Source organism: Protomyctophum parallelum (assembly GCF_964188405.1).
Source record: "Protomyctophum parallelum genome assembly, chromosome: 14".
In the NCBI taxonomy this organism is placed as follows: domain Eukaryota; kingdom Metazoa; phylum Chordata; class Actinopteri; order Myctophiformes; family Myctophidae; genus Protomyctophum; species Protomyctophum parallelum.
In genome coordinates this window covers 15,970,696-15,982,742 of record NC_139709.1, presented here as the reverse complement: position 1 = coordinate 15,982,742, position 12,047 = coordinate 15,970,696, and the positions used below count along the sequence as shown (strand labels likewise).

The following is a 12,047-nucleotide window of genomic DNA, read 5'->3' as shown; positions in this document are numbered from 1 at the left end:
TTGTTATTCCTTATAAGAATAGACGCAACCTTATTATATGAGGAGTTCAGCCAAAATACACCCCATGAAGCCTTGATTTCATGGAGATTTATTTTGTTTTGTCACATTCCTATTCCTAATTTGAAGTCAAGGCTTCATGGGGTGTGTAATTGATAGAAAATTAATATTTTCTTTTGTTGAACTACTCCTATACAAAACAAACAAACAAATGTTTAAATGGACAAGTTGTATTCATCCACACATTCAGCTCACATTAGTCACATTAATGGACGGAACTGTTAAAAGGTGAAGAAAACAGGAAATGTTAGAGATGGGAAAAGACAGCATAACTGACAACAATCCTACGTACAGTATGAAGGATGCCCTCTCAACAAAAGTGTACTGTGCTGCGAGGACACTGTTTTACAGTCCATGCATGAGCACAGCAGCGTGTTAATACGCTATAGTTCACAGAGCATGTTTAGATTCAGAAGAATGCAATGAGAATAAGAGGAGGCTGGCTTATGTCCTTGAACAGAAGAATCACAGTGATGGGGAGGGGTGGGGGGTGTTCGGGGTGGGTCATGAAGATGAGAGATGAGATGGTCAAATCACAAGAGAAATGGAAAAAATGGAGGAAGTGGGGAAACTACTCCAAAGAATGCCACGTGAGAATGCAGTAATATCAAAGACATGACATCAAAAACCAAACAGGTTACCTCAGAGAATTTGCTGCAATTGTTTCTTTTTTAAATACACAAAACATTTTTGTGAATAGAACTATGTCTATGACTGTAAAAAGCTGTTTATTTTATTTATTATTATTTACACACGCCCACTTTGATTGCAGCATCTTCTCCTTAGCAATACCCTGTCGGGTTAGCATGTCTATGAGCAAAGAATTAATTAATCCCTTCACCCTCTCTCGCACAACACTTATTACGACATTCATCGACAGAAAGGGGGAAGGGGAATTCATGTCTTTGCAGCAAAATAGTTGCTCACAACAAGAGAGATTCCCTACTGTGGGCTCATCGGGGTGAGGCCAGTTGACGACGGAGAGGCTGGGTCACATCATGTAAGCACGTGTTTCTGATGAACCACGGTTATAAACGTCCAAGCTTTTAGCCATTTTCTTTTTCATTTGTGACCCATAATCTATTTAAGGCAACCCTTAGCACCGATACCAACACTGTTCATTGGCTCTAATCATATATGAACCCTAGCATCCCCTATTCTGAGCATCCTATGATAGGCGAACATTTGGCAAAAATAGGCAAATATTCACCAACATTTTTCGATCTACTGTAGTGCCTCAAAGGGGGACAAAAGGCAAAGGGGTCAATTACAGACCTCTGGCAGACCCTGCTTAACAATAGGGTTTACAGTGCCCCCTGTGCAACTTCAAAGCCTGAAAGGTCATGCAAATCTTTTATTTTTATTACGTTTTTGGTCTGGTGTTCAACGACAAAATCAAATTATTTCTGTGACAATCAATCAATCAATCAATCAATCAATCAATCGCCATTTAGAATGTCGTAATCGTGACAGCCCTAGTGGTTAAACGAAGTGTCTCTCTACACATTGTGTTACAGTTACTGAATTTGAGAATGGCAGCCAGGTAATGAGGGTCCTTAAATAGAAACAGAAAAGGACTAAAAGATCTGGACAGAAGAGGGATTGTTTTCTAGTCCCTTCTGAGCCCAGGTGGGGGGGGGGGCAGTATGGGAATCCTCCGAGTTCTGGTCAAGGACACAAGGGCCAATCAGAATGGAGGAAGTAAAAAGGGGTGGGGTCAACCTACTGGAAGCATGGTCGACCCACGGCCTCCACCACTGCTTTTTTTTGGTCTTGGCTTTCGTTCGCTCTGCTCCTAAAATTTACACAAATACATCAGTAGAACATTTGAAAAATAAATAAATCTTTGTCTTTACTTCAAAGGCAAAATAATACTCTCCTTTTTTCAAACGTTTAGATTAAATAAAATAACATATCGTTGCTGTCGGTCAGAAACCTCTTTATCTCCATAAACTAACGCCCTACTTATTCAGCGTCACGCGAAGGCATCAAAAGTAGCAGATCCGAAAGCTCGAAACGTGACGCAAAACGACACGTTTCAAGCTTGTGGATTTGCTAATGTTGACATTTTCTACTTTAAATCCTGATAGGAAACAGTATGAGGTTTCCACCCGACAGAGACGATATATATTATAAATACATCATTAAACAGCACTAGGTTTATTTTATTTACAGCTTATCATCATTCTGCCCTGCATACTGTACCGTCGTCCTCCTCTTCCTCCTCACGCTGCTGTTGGACGGGGCTCTCCCCGGGTCTGGGGGCAGACTCTCCGTCCATGGACTGCACCAGACTCAACATCTTCTCCTTGCCCCTCTTGAACTTCTCCTGACGCATCTTAATGCGGTCCATCCTGATTTGATCAGAGGAAGGGAGGGGAGGGGCTGAGCATTAACACACATACTGTACACCCCCCCATCATCACTGACTTCCAAACAACACTACTGTCCATAAACATATAGTCCAAATATTATGGAAATTAGGGTACATTATGTCCAAGAGGAGTGCTCATTAGGGGCAGGTAAGTGCATATTAACAAGACTCATGAGTAACTCCTGAGGCAATTCTGAGTGGCGGAAATACATTGTAATATGTATTAGTCAATTAGTGTACACTCTGGGATTGGTTCCTGGAATGGGTGTAAGGTAAGCATATACTGTAATAGGTAATTTTTAACCATCACTAAATACTTTCCGTAGCACAGATTTAATTTTGCTTTCATACTATAACATGCTTGGCACTTTGATAACCAAAGGTCAATCTGACACAGGTGTAGAACATAGTTTAGATTTACAAATAAAGCATGAATGCATTTGATGTTGTCCGATTGGTTTAACCCCAAAATACACTAAATCAAAGTCAATTTTATATGAAATGGAAAATGTAATGTATGTAATCTATGAAACACAATTTGAGCTGGACTGTGTCGTTTTGAACTGTGCTTAACTTGGTGTTTGAAGGAATAATGTCCCTTTTCATTTTAAATAGATGTGTTTGTGTAAATATGAGAGGGCTAAATGGTTGAAGGCTCACTGTCTCTCAAGTAGAAGCCATACAGTATGTTGTCAGACAGAAGACTAAAGGTCCTTGCCCTGGTGCGTTTTTCCAGATTTATGGCAGTGTTTTTTCCTTTTTCCGAAAAGCTCACTGTATCTTTATCATTTCAAATAGAAGCCATACAGTATTATATTCTAGATATAGGATCGTTTTAACAGGCATTGTTTTCCCCAAACATTTTGGGACAAATGTGGTAGAAGAGTCAATCATACAGACAAAACTTGAATAAATCACGGGTCAATCAATAACAAATTGGATTGTTTTTTGCGTCATCCACAGCCACAATACTAGAGGGAGCGTAAACAACGATTTGGTAACACCCACCTATAGAACAAACATGGGTACATTTTCCATCTACAACACTGACATGCAAGTGTGGAATGCTCTGACCCCATCCCTTAAAAAGTGTTGTTCACTGGCAGCTCTGAAAACTCCCCTTTCAGGAGGCCAAAGGGAGAGGTACAGGAAAAAGAAAAGGTACTATGTTTACCCAGGGTAACTGGACTAAGCTCAAGAACTTGTTTACAGCCAGGCCCTGCTCATAGAACATTTCATGGTAGGGGTTCAGTGCCTTGTCCAAGGGCACTTCAGCAGTGGTAATTTTAACGTGCCGGTCCGGGGATACGAACTAGCGACCTTCCGATATCAAGACCGCTCCACAAACCGTTCGGCCACCGCTGCCACAGGTACAGTAATTATCACTGGTGTTATTTCTTTTTTATTATGTTGATGAATTGGATATAGGACCCCAATGGAAACAAGACCGCAGGGACTTTTTTGGTGTTTGACTATACTTGTACCGTTTTGCATTTGTGTCTAATAAAATATTCAATCAATCACTCACTGTCTCTTCAGCTGCTCCATGGACTTGTGCTCCTCCTCCAGACGTGCTCTCACTGCCTTCACTATGGTGGCCTGGAAGAGCTCCGCCCCTCTGGAACCCCAAAACATACATCAGGTCACAGTGGTCATTTTTCACGCCTTACGCATTAACATCAGCATTAATTTAACTCAGAAGGGTGTGTACACATGGAACCAAATGTAGGTCTATTTGTTTCTAATTTGTAGTTGTACACACCCTTTGGAGTTAAATCAACAGTGGGAATGTTGCTGTGTACTCCTGCAAGGTCAACCGTGAACAGGTCCAGAGAACATCAGTACAGTACCTGGATGCTAGGATCTGTGAGCCCCATATGAACAGTATAGTACCTGGATGCTAGGATCTGTGAGCCCCAGATGAACAGTACAGTACCTGGATGCTAGGATCTGTGAGCCCCAGATGAACAGTACAGTACCTGGATGCTAGGATCTGTGAGCCCCAGATGAACAGTATAGTACCTGGATGCTAGGATCTGTGAGGCCCAGATGAACAGTACAGTACCTGGATGCTAGGATCTGTGAGCCCCAGATGAACAGTATAGTACCTGGATGCTAGGATCTGTGAGCCCCAGATGAACAGTATAGTACCTGGATGCTAGGATCTGTGAGGCCCAGATGAACAGTATAGTACCTGGATGCTAGGATCTGTGAGCCCCAGATGAACAGTATAGTACCTGGATGCTAGGATCTGTGAGCCCCAGATGAACAGTATAGTACCTGGATGCTATGATCTGTGAGTCCCAGATGAACAGTATAGTACCTGGATGCTAGGATCTGTGAGGTCCAGATGAACAGTATAGTACCTGGATGCTAGGATCTGTGAGGCCCAGATGAACAGTATAGTACCTGGATGCTAGGATCTGAGAGCCCCAGATGAACAGTATAGTACCTGGATGCTAGGATCTGTGAGCCCCAGATGAACAGTATAGTACCTGGATGCTAGGATCTGTGAGGCCCGGATGTCTGCGACCACATGCAGGAAGTAGTAGCTCATGAACACTCGTCTCTGCAGGAGCAGGAAGGCGAAGCAGATGCTGTCCCAGATGATGCCCGCCTCGTCGCTGGGCAGCTCGCAGCGGTGTTCCCCTGAAACACAAGGAAAGGTCACTAATGCTACCTGTTGCACATACAGTAGGAGAACCATGGACCAAAACAGGTCCATGCGCTTAACTGAGGAGCCCCCATGGTTAGAAACACTGAGGTAGAGGTTTGTAAAAGTGTGATGAACACTGAGCCAGAGGACTGTGTGTCTTACGCAGCAGGTTCTGGTCCATGGTGATGTTGTAGTCCTTGATGGTACAGGCCAGGCTGAACAGCTGGATCAACCAGCAGTGGACGATCAGGGAGTTGATGTAGCCACAGGCCAGGATCTGTACGACACATAACAACAACAATGACTCAGTGGAATAGTGCATCCCAGGGGTCTTCAACGGAGAGGAGGACCCTTTAGCTGAGAGAGATACATACTGTATGAAACTGTGTTGCAGATTAAACTTTTTTCAAGATTTTCGTTCATTACACATAATCTTTTCTATTAAGATGTTGGATTCATGTTAAAGTGTATTTTCAAACATCTACAGTACACCAAACATCTTTGACGAAAATCGCAGAAGTGGATATTATTTTGTCTGCACTCCTGTAGTAACTCCGAAAAGCCCCTAGGGGTCCCGGCCCCCCTGTTGAAGACCCCTGATTAAGACTATTGTACATAATATTGCTTCAGTGAAGTTCTACCATGCCTGCAGCATTGTAATTAAGTAAGTAAACAAACTTAATTCATAAATGTGTGCCTTTCAAGACATCGTTATAAGATGCTATAGAAAATACAATTATAAAACCATAATGTTAACAGAGCAACATAAAATAAAGTGCTTGTGGAAGTTGATCAAGTGTGTTTTTAAAAGATTCTTAAAACAGTCGACTGACTGTCTTCATAAAGACTACTGCACTCAGTCACCCATAGTTTTGAGTCTTGCCATTGGGTATTGAAATTGTTCTTGCGTGTGATTGGCACAAATAGTCACATTGCGCCGTGTTGTGTGAGCACGGCGCACCCCTGTGCAACAGATTCTGCATCCATTATTTGACATAATCTGAAGGGTGGGGACGAGGACAAGTTAAAACAGTGGGTTGTATACATCCAGTCCGTTGCTGGTGCTGGACACAAAGTGACGGTTCAAGAGAATTAAAGTCTGCACAACAGCATTGCTCCTACTGTATGTGTTCCCTTAACTTTAAAACACAGAGAAGAAATTACAATGTACACCATTTCGGCCACAGTTGGCCTTTGTCAGGTCCGGCCTGATGAAGGCCAACGGTGACTCTGTGTCACATACAGGACACTCACGGAGAGGATGTTCTTCATGGTGATGACGAAGATGTTGTAGGCGATCAGGAAGTCCCAGTAGTGGAGTATCTTTTTGATTGGCTTGAGCAGCAGGTCGCCCCCGAAGAGCAGGAAATAGAAGCAGGCCACCAGGTAGCCCATGCAGAAGACGCTGATGCGCGTGGTGCCCGTGATGAAGATGATGGTGAGCACGAACCAGAACAGGTAGCTGAACATGATCACCTTGAGCATGTCCAGGTAGGACCTACACAGGATCACCACACATTATGGTTACAGCTTAAACACATTCATTCATTCATTCATTCTTTCTTCCGCCACTGCCAGTTTTTTCCAGTGAAGATCCTCATTTTGAAGTCCCACGGTTACGAGATGTAAAAATAAACAATGAGTGACAGGCGATCGTCTTTTCTTTCACCTGGAAAAAACATTTTGATCATCGGTTCTTTATTTATTTATGTTGAATAAAACACAATCTGGGAAAAGAATCTGAGATAAATGTATTTTTCTAAATCTGATAACATGGAGGCGGATGGCAGGTGTAATTTTCACTTCCGGTTCATATCCAGTTGTATCTGTCGCATGTGGTCTCCGAGGCTAGTCGATTAGCAATCTAGAAGCATTCATACGTTGGTGAAGAGTGCCAGCTATCGTAACCCACTGAAAAAAACCAGTGATTAGATCACCATATGTGGCTGTGAAAAGACGGAAATCGCCATCCTTGGAAGTCAATGTGTTAAATGTGAAGAACTGGCAATAATTAATTCATCGTGTTGAAACTCACTGGATTCCATGGTTTAAGAAATGGGGCAATAATATAAAAGCACAATGATATTAACCTTACATAACATGGTAAATCAAATGTAGGGTTACTAGTACTACAGTGTATTCATTATGTGTATAGGTAAGTAAAGGCTAAATTTCAATATATCATATTTGAGACTACATTGGTAGATTAGCCCAGCGGTTCCCAAACCTTGCCATGCAAAGTACCACCCAAATGCACGCACACGCACACACACACACACACACACACACACACACACACACACACACACACACACACACTGTAAAAATACATTGTGCTATCAAAGATAATGGACCCAATATAATTTCTATTATGCACAATAAAAAAGTTTTAATACCTATCAATCTTTGCCAATAATTTATGTATTCATTCAGATTCCTATAATGGATTTTACACAGTATGCAATAGCATCCATACTGTATGTTTTTTTGTTTCTTTTACACAGTAGAGTATGCGGTAATTGGCCCATCAATCCCAATTACCACGTCACTTATAGTCAGAACAACAACGAGTAAGAAGAGTGTGATCGATGGCTCTGCAACCCGATCCCCTGTCACTCAGCACAGGTACTCATCTAGACGTTCCTAGCACAACACACATGCTAAAAGCATGCGTATGGAAAGGATGTATACCTTTAAAAAAAAAAAACTGAACAACACACAACAATAGTGCTGGTGGTCTGATGAAGTGGGCTTTGATAGGGCTGATAGTGCTACTGTATGCTGACAGTCTGGATGAGAGGCTGAGTGAGTGGCATTGGTTCATAACCGCACGTGTGTGTGTGTGTGTGTGTGTGTGTGTGTGTGTGTGTGTGTGTTTGTGTGTGTGTGCCTGCGTGTGTGCGGGTGTGTGTGGAGAAAAAATACCTTTCCATACTTAAAAGCTATTTATTGAGTTAGAGTACAGGGCAAAAGCGTCTGAGTCTCAGAGTGACGGACAGAGTGTTTTTTGTGGGATTATGGATTGCCCACCCAGCCCCACCCTCAACCCCCACCCCCGCCCCCATCCACCCTTGTATCCGTAATGTGATCCTGGGAGGGAAGCGATGGTATAAGTGGTGCTGTGGTGCGGACAGACGTGCACACGCTGCGTGTGTGTGTGTGTGTGTGTGTGGGTGTGTGTGTGTCTGTGTGTGTGCTTTGCTCCCTCTGTACTGTAGGGCGTTGTTGATGGACACAGAGTGCGTTAATAAAAGACTTGTCCACTTTGTGCATCAAAAAAGTGGAACGTGAAGAGCAGATAATCAATGCCTGTGGACAGGTCAGGATGTGGATCTAATCCACTAGTTCTCAACCTGTGTGTGTGTGTGTGTGTGTGTGTGTGTGTGTGTGTGTGTGTGTGTGTGTGTGTGTGTGTGTGTGTGTGGGGGGGGGGGGGGGGGGGGGGTCCCCACATGATTTTTATTTAAGGACTTTTAAGACCTTTTTACTAGTACCTAAAAGAAGAACTAAAAGAAATAAGACCATTACTGCATCAGTAATACACTATAAAAACGGGTCAAACAATCACCATACTGTGGTTCTCACCATTTTCAGGCTGAAGTGGGATATCAAACCTTAACAAACGATAACAAGGGTTATTTTTATTTTATTTTCTTAGCGGTTTTATTTTTATTTTTTCACGAACACCCAGCTAATGGCACTGTGATTACATAATATTCTGTGACTACTAAAAGGTGAGGACAAATGGAGAATCGCTGGCACTGGGTGAGTTAAATAATTATTTACATGACATTATTTGGCAGTGGCAGCCAAAAATGAATAAATAATAATAATAATAATAATAATAATAATAATAATAATAGCTGTGGGGTGGGGGTAGGGAACTGTGACGGACATTGGGCATTTGTTTGTTTAACTGTATGTAATGTGTTTTATTTTCGTTTTCTTTTATTTTTCGTTTTGTTATTTATTTATTTTTGTTCTGTATTTATTATTGTCAAAACATTTCGTGATAAGATTTTGTTTGTATTTGTGCTGCCATGGGGATGTGGTTGTACTGTAAAGAAAATGAATAAACATATGTTTAAAATAATAATAATATTAATAATAATAATAACAAAATAAATAATAAAATAACCAACCCACAGGTTGAGAACCACTGGTCTTAACAGACACATTCAACCAAACCTCCACTGAGCTGCACATGATTGCAGTTGGCATCAAACCCTCTGACCCTGGTAGTGGTGGTATTGAGCTAGACAAGACCCAATTCAATTATCTCTTATAATATGAGCTCCTATATGTTCCTTTTCATCTTTATTCACCCAGAGAGGGGCTGCTATAGCTTTTGTCCGGCAGTACAGTAAGTGCTCTTTTCGAGTCAGGACTCTAATTCACGCTCATACGCCTTTAGGAGGGCATTCAAGCCGCAAGCGGAGCCTGCAGCACCACCGTTCCCCTGCCGGTGGAGCCTGCGGAACCATTGCGGCTCAATAATCCGCCACTCCTGAATGAAGTGTCTGGTGCTGGTAGTCTGGTGCAACGCACAGGTCCTGCGCTGCACCTGGTGGGAGCAGCAGTGGACCTGGTGAGACGTAGGAGGGGCCCGGACAGGAGTCAACCCACCTAGCCTAGTTCTTCCACGCGCCAGTCCCGGCAGAGTAGTTCGGGAGCGGCGGACTGTGTGACCCAGTCTTTTCCTAATGGGACTGATCGTGGGTAGCTACTGGGACGTAAGTCGGGACTTGATCGCCCCGGCTGGGTCACCTGAGTGAGGCGTATGATGTTGCAAGACCCGAAACCCAGATGACCTTGGGATACATCACTGAGGATACGTCCCAGGTGCATCCATGGGATGTTTTTTTGTTCTTATTCATACAGTTAACACAAAGCTCACAAGTTTGTGAACTTGTAGATTGGGCTATTTTCACAGAATGTTCTCCTATTATGGCCAGAATAGGGACGGTAGGGTTCATGTGGTTAAACTGGAAAGCTTCTGGTCCAGTCGTCTCTTTAAATACTGTAGTCAAACCTCACACTTTCAGAGTTAAATGAACACACTCAAGTACTGGGTCAGGGGCGGCCGTATCTGAGTCTTTGGTGGCTCAGGGGTATAGTACCTGGGGGCGGCATAGCTGGTTCCCTGCCTGGCTAACCAAAGTCACCAGTTGTCCCAGGTATGATCGCAGACCTGGCCAGCATGGGGTCGAAGTTTCCTTGAGCAAGACACCGAGACACAGAGGCTGCCAAGTAAACGTAAAAGTAAACTGTCCCTGGATATATATATATATTTTAATTTGCCATTCCTCCGGGAAGAAATAAACGACTCCCCTTTTCCACAGTAATGTAGGCCCTTGTACCTGCAGTGGATGAAGTCCGGAACGGGGTTGTGGACAGCGAACGAGGCAGCGTCCAGGTCTCTGCAGATCTCCACGTTGTCTCCAGCAAGGAGGCGCACGGCCGCCTTGTTCTCGTCGTCAAACACCTGCCTCTGGAGGGAGGCGCACAGCAGGAGCATGAAGTCATCTGGGAGGAGGAGACAGGAGGGGAGAGAAGGAGTGAGGAGAGCAGAGCAGAGGAGGTATATTACTGTATAATAGCCCTTCATCTCAGTATGTATCGGAAAAGCAATGATTCTCAACCTTTTTAATTATTCCACGGACCCCAATCTACACTGTAAAATCCTAACTTTTAATGTTGAGAACCATTGCACTAAAGGGATTATAATACAGCCAGAGTGCATGATACTCACTCAAAGCAAAAGGGATACTATTTACAGATATATAGCATATAGTTATAGGTTTAGCAAGTTAAGAGACTCGAGAGTAACACAGTTAGGAGTAAAAGAGTGCTCATTTATTCCAAGTAGGACAACAGAGAATAAAGTGATACATACAGACGAGGAACAGTGGGTTGGGCTCGGTGTGGAAGTCTGGAACGTAAAGCCACTTCACCACTTTAGAGTCCGTATTGGAGTTGGCAAACCTCCAGGGATAATCTAGATAGAGGAATCACACGACAACCAGGATTTCATACACATTATGTTCCAGTTAATGTTCCACACACCATCCCTAAAACCACGATTTACAAGCTCATAACGTGTCACAGCACGACTTGTTGTATAAAGTATAAAGCAGGCTTCAAGTTCTTCAAGACGGGGTCTCAATGCTTTTCAGATCAGGAAAGATCAGGTGTGAACAGGTCAGGTCTGTACGATACACAGTGGTGGAAGAAGTACATTTTTCACTTGAAAAAAAGTATAAATGCCACAACGTAGAAATACTCCGTTGTGAGCTTGCTGATCGGCAATATTTCAAATAGCCGAAAAGCCTGAAATATATATAGACCTTAAGTGGTTAATGTATGTTTAGCAAGATCCACTGACCACACAAGGGGGGTCAGGAGAAGGGATGAATGTGGGGGTCAGGAGAAGGGATGAATGTGGGGGTCCGTTACCTTTACAGGCTGCAGGCGGGATCCCGATGCACAGCGAGTACTGGAAGGTCAGCATGCAGGCCAGGAAGCAGCAGTACTTGGGCCAGATCTCGGCGATGGCCTTCCTCCGTCGACGGTACATCACCAGGATCAGAGCGAAAGCGTGCAGCATGGCGTAGAAGTCCATGCGTTGGCCGATCACGTTCACCACCAGCAGCAGGCACGTCTGTCCTCACGGGCACGGCACGGAGACGGGAAGAGGACAGAATGGGAGACATCTTATTTCATTTTATTGTCGCCATCGACAGATGAACACGGAGTCAATTTTACCCACTGAGAACTGACAACAGATTATACAAATGTCTTCTAAATCATGACAGTTTTCTGGAAAATCTATGTTTCTATGTCAGTGGTTCTCAAACTCAAGGATTCCAAAAATTATCTGTATTTGGCCGCCGACCCCCATCTGAAAATATGTTGTTCCAGGGACCCCCCCCCCCCCCCCAGAAGCAAAGATATGAGTTT

At 43.4% G+C, this 12,047-nt stretch overlaps 1 protein-coding gene across 2 annotated transcripts in view; it reads right to left on the bottom strand.

The window, feature by feature from the left end:
- The window catches only part of piezo2b (piezo-type mechanosensitive ion channel component 2b), a 131,775-nt gene that overhangs the window by 33,281 nt on the left and 86,447 nt on the right, over positions 1-12,047 (bottom strand). For both annotated transcript variants that reach the window (XM_083782150.1, XM_083782149.1), the window contains exons 23-31: positions 11,544-11,748; positions 10,984-11,085; positions 10,448-10,613; positions 6,342-6,585; positions 5,250-5,364; positions 4,927-5,080; positions 3,960-4,049; positions 2,263-2,411; positions 1,784-1,852 (exon numbers count right to left, since the gene is read on the bottom strand). In XM_083782150.1, the coding sequence (XP_083638276.1) occupies positions 1,784-1,852; positions 2,263-2,411; positions 3,960-4,049; positions 4,927-5,080; positions 5,250-5,364; positions 6,342-6,585; positions 10,448-10,613; positions 10,984-11,085; positions 11,544-11,748 (1,294 nt within the window). The remainder of the gene's footprint in view (positions 1-1,783; positions 1,853-2,262; positions 2,412-3,959; positions 4,050-4,926; positions 5,081-5,249; positions 5,365-6,341; positions 6,586-10,447; positions 10,614-10,983; positions 11,086-11,543; positions 11,749-12,047) is intronic.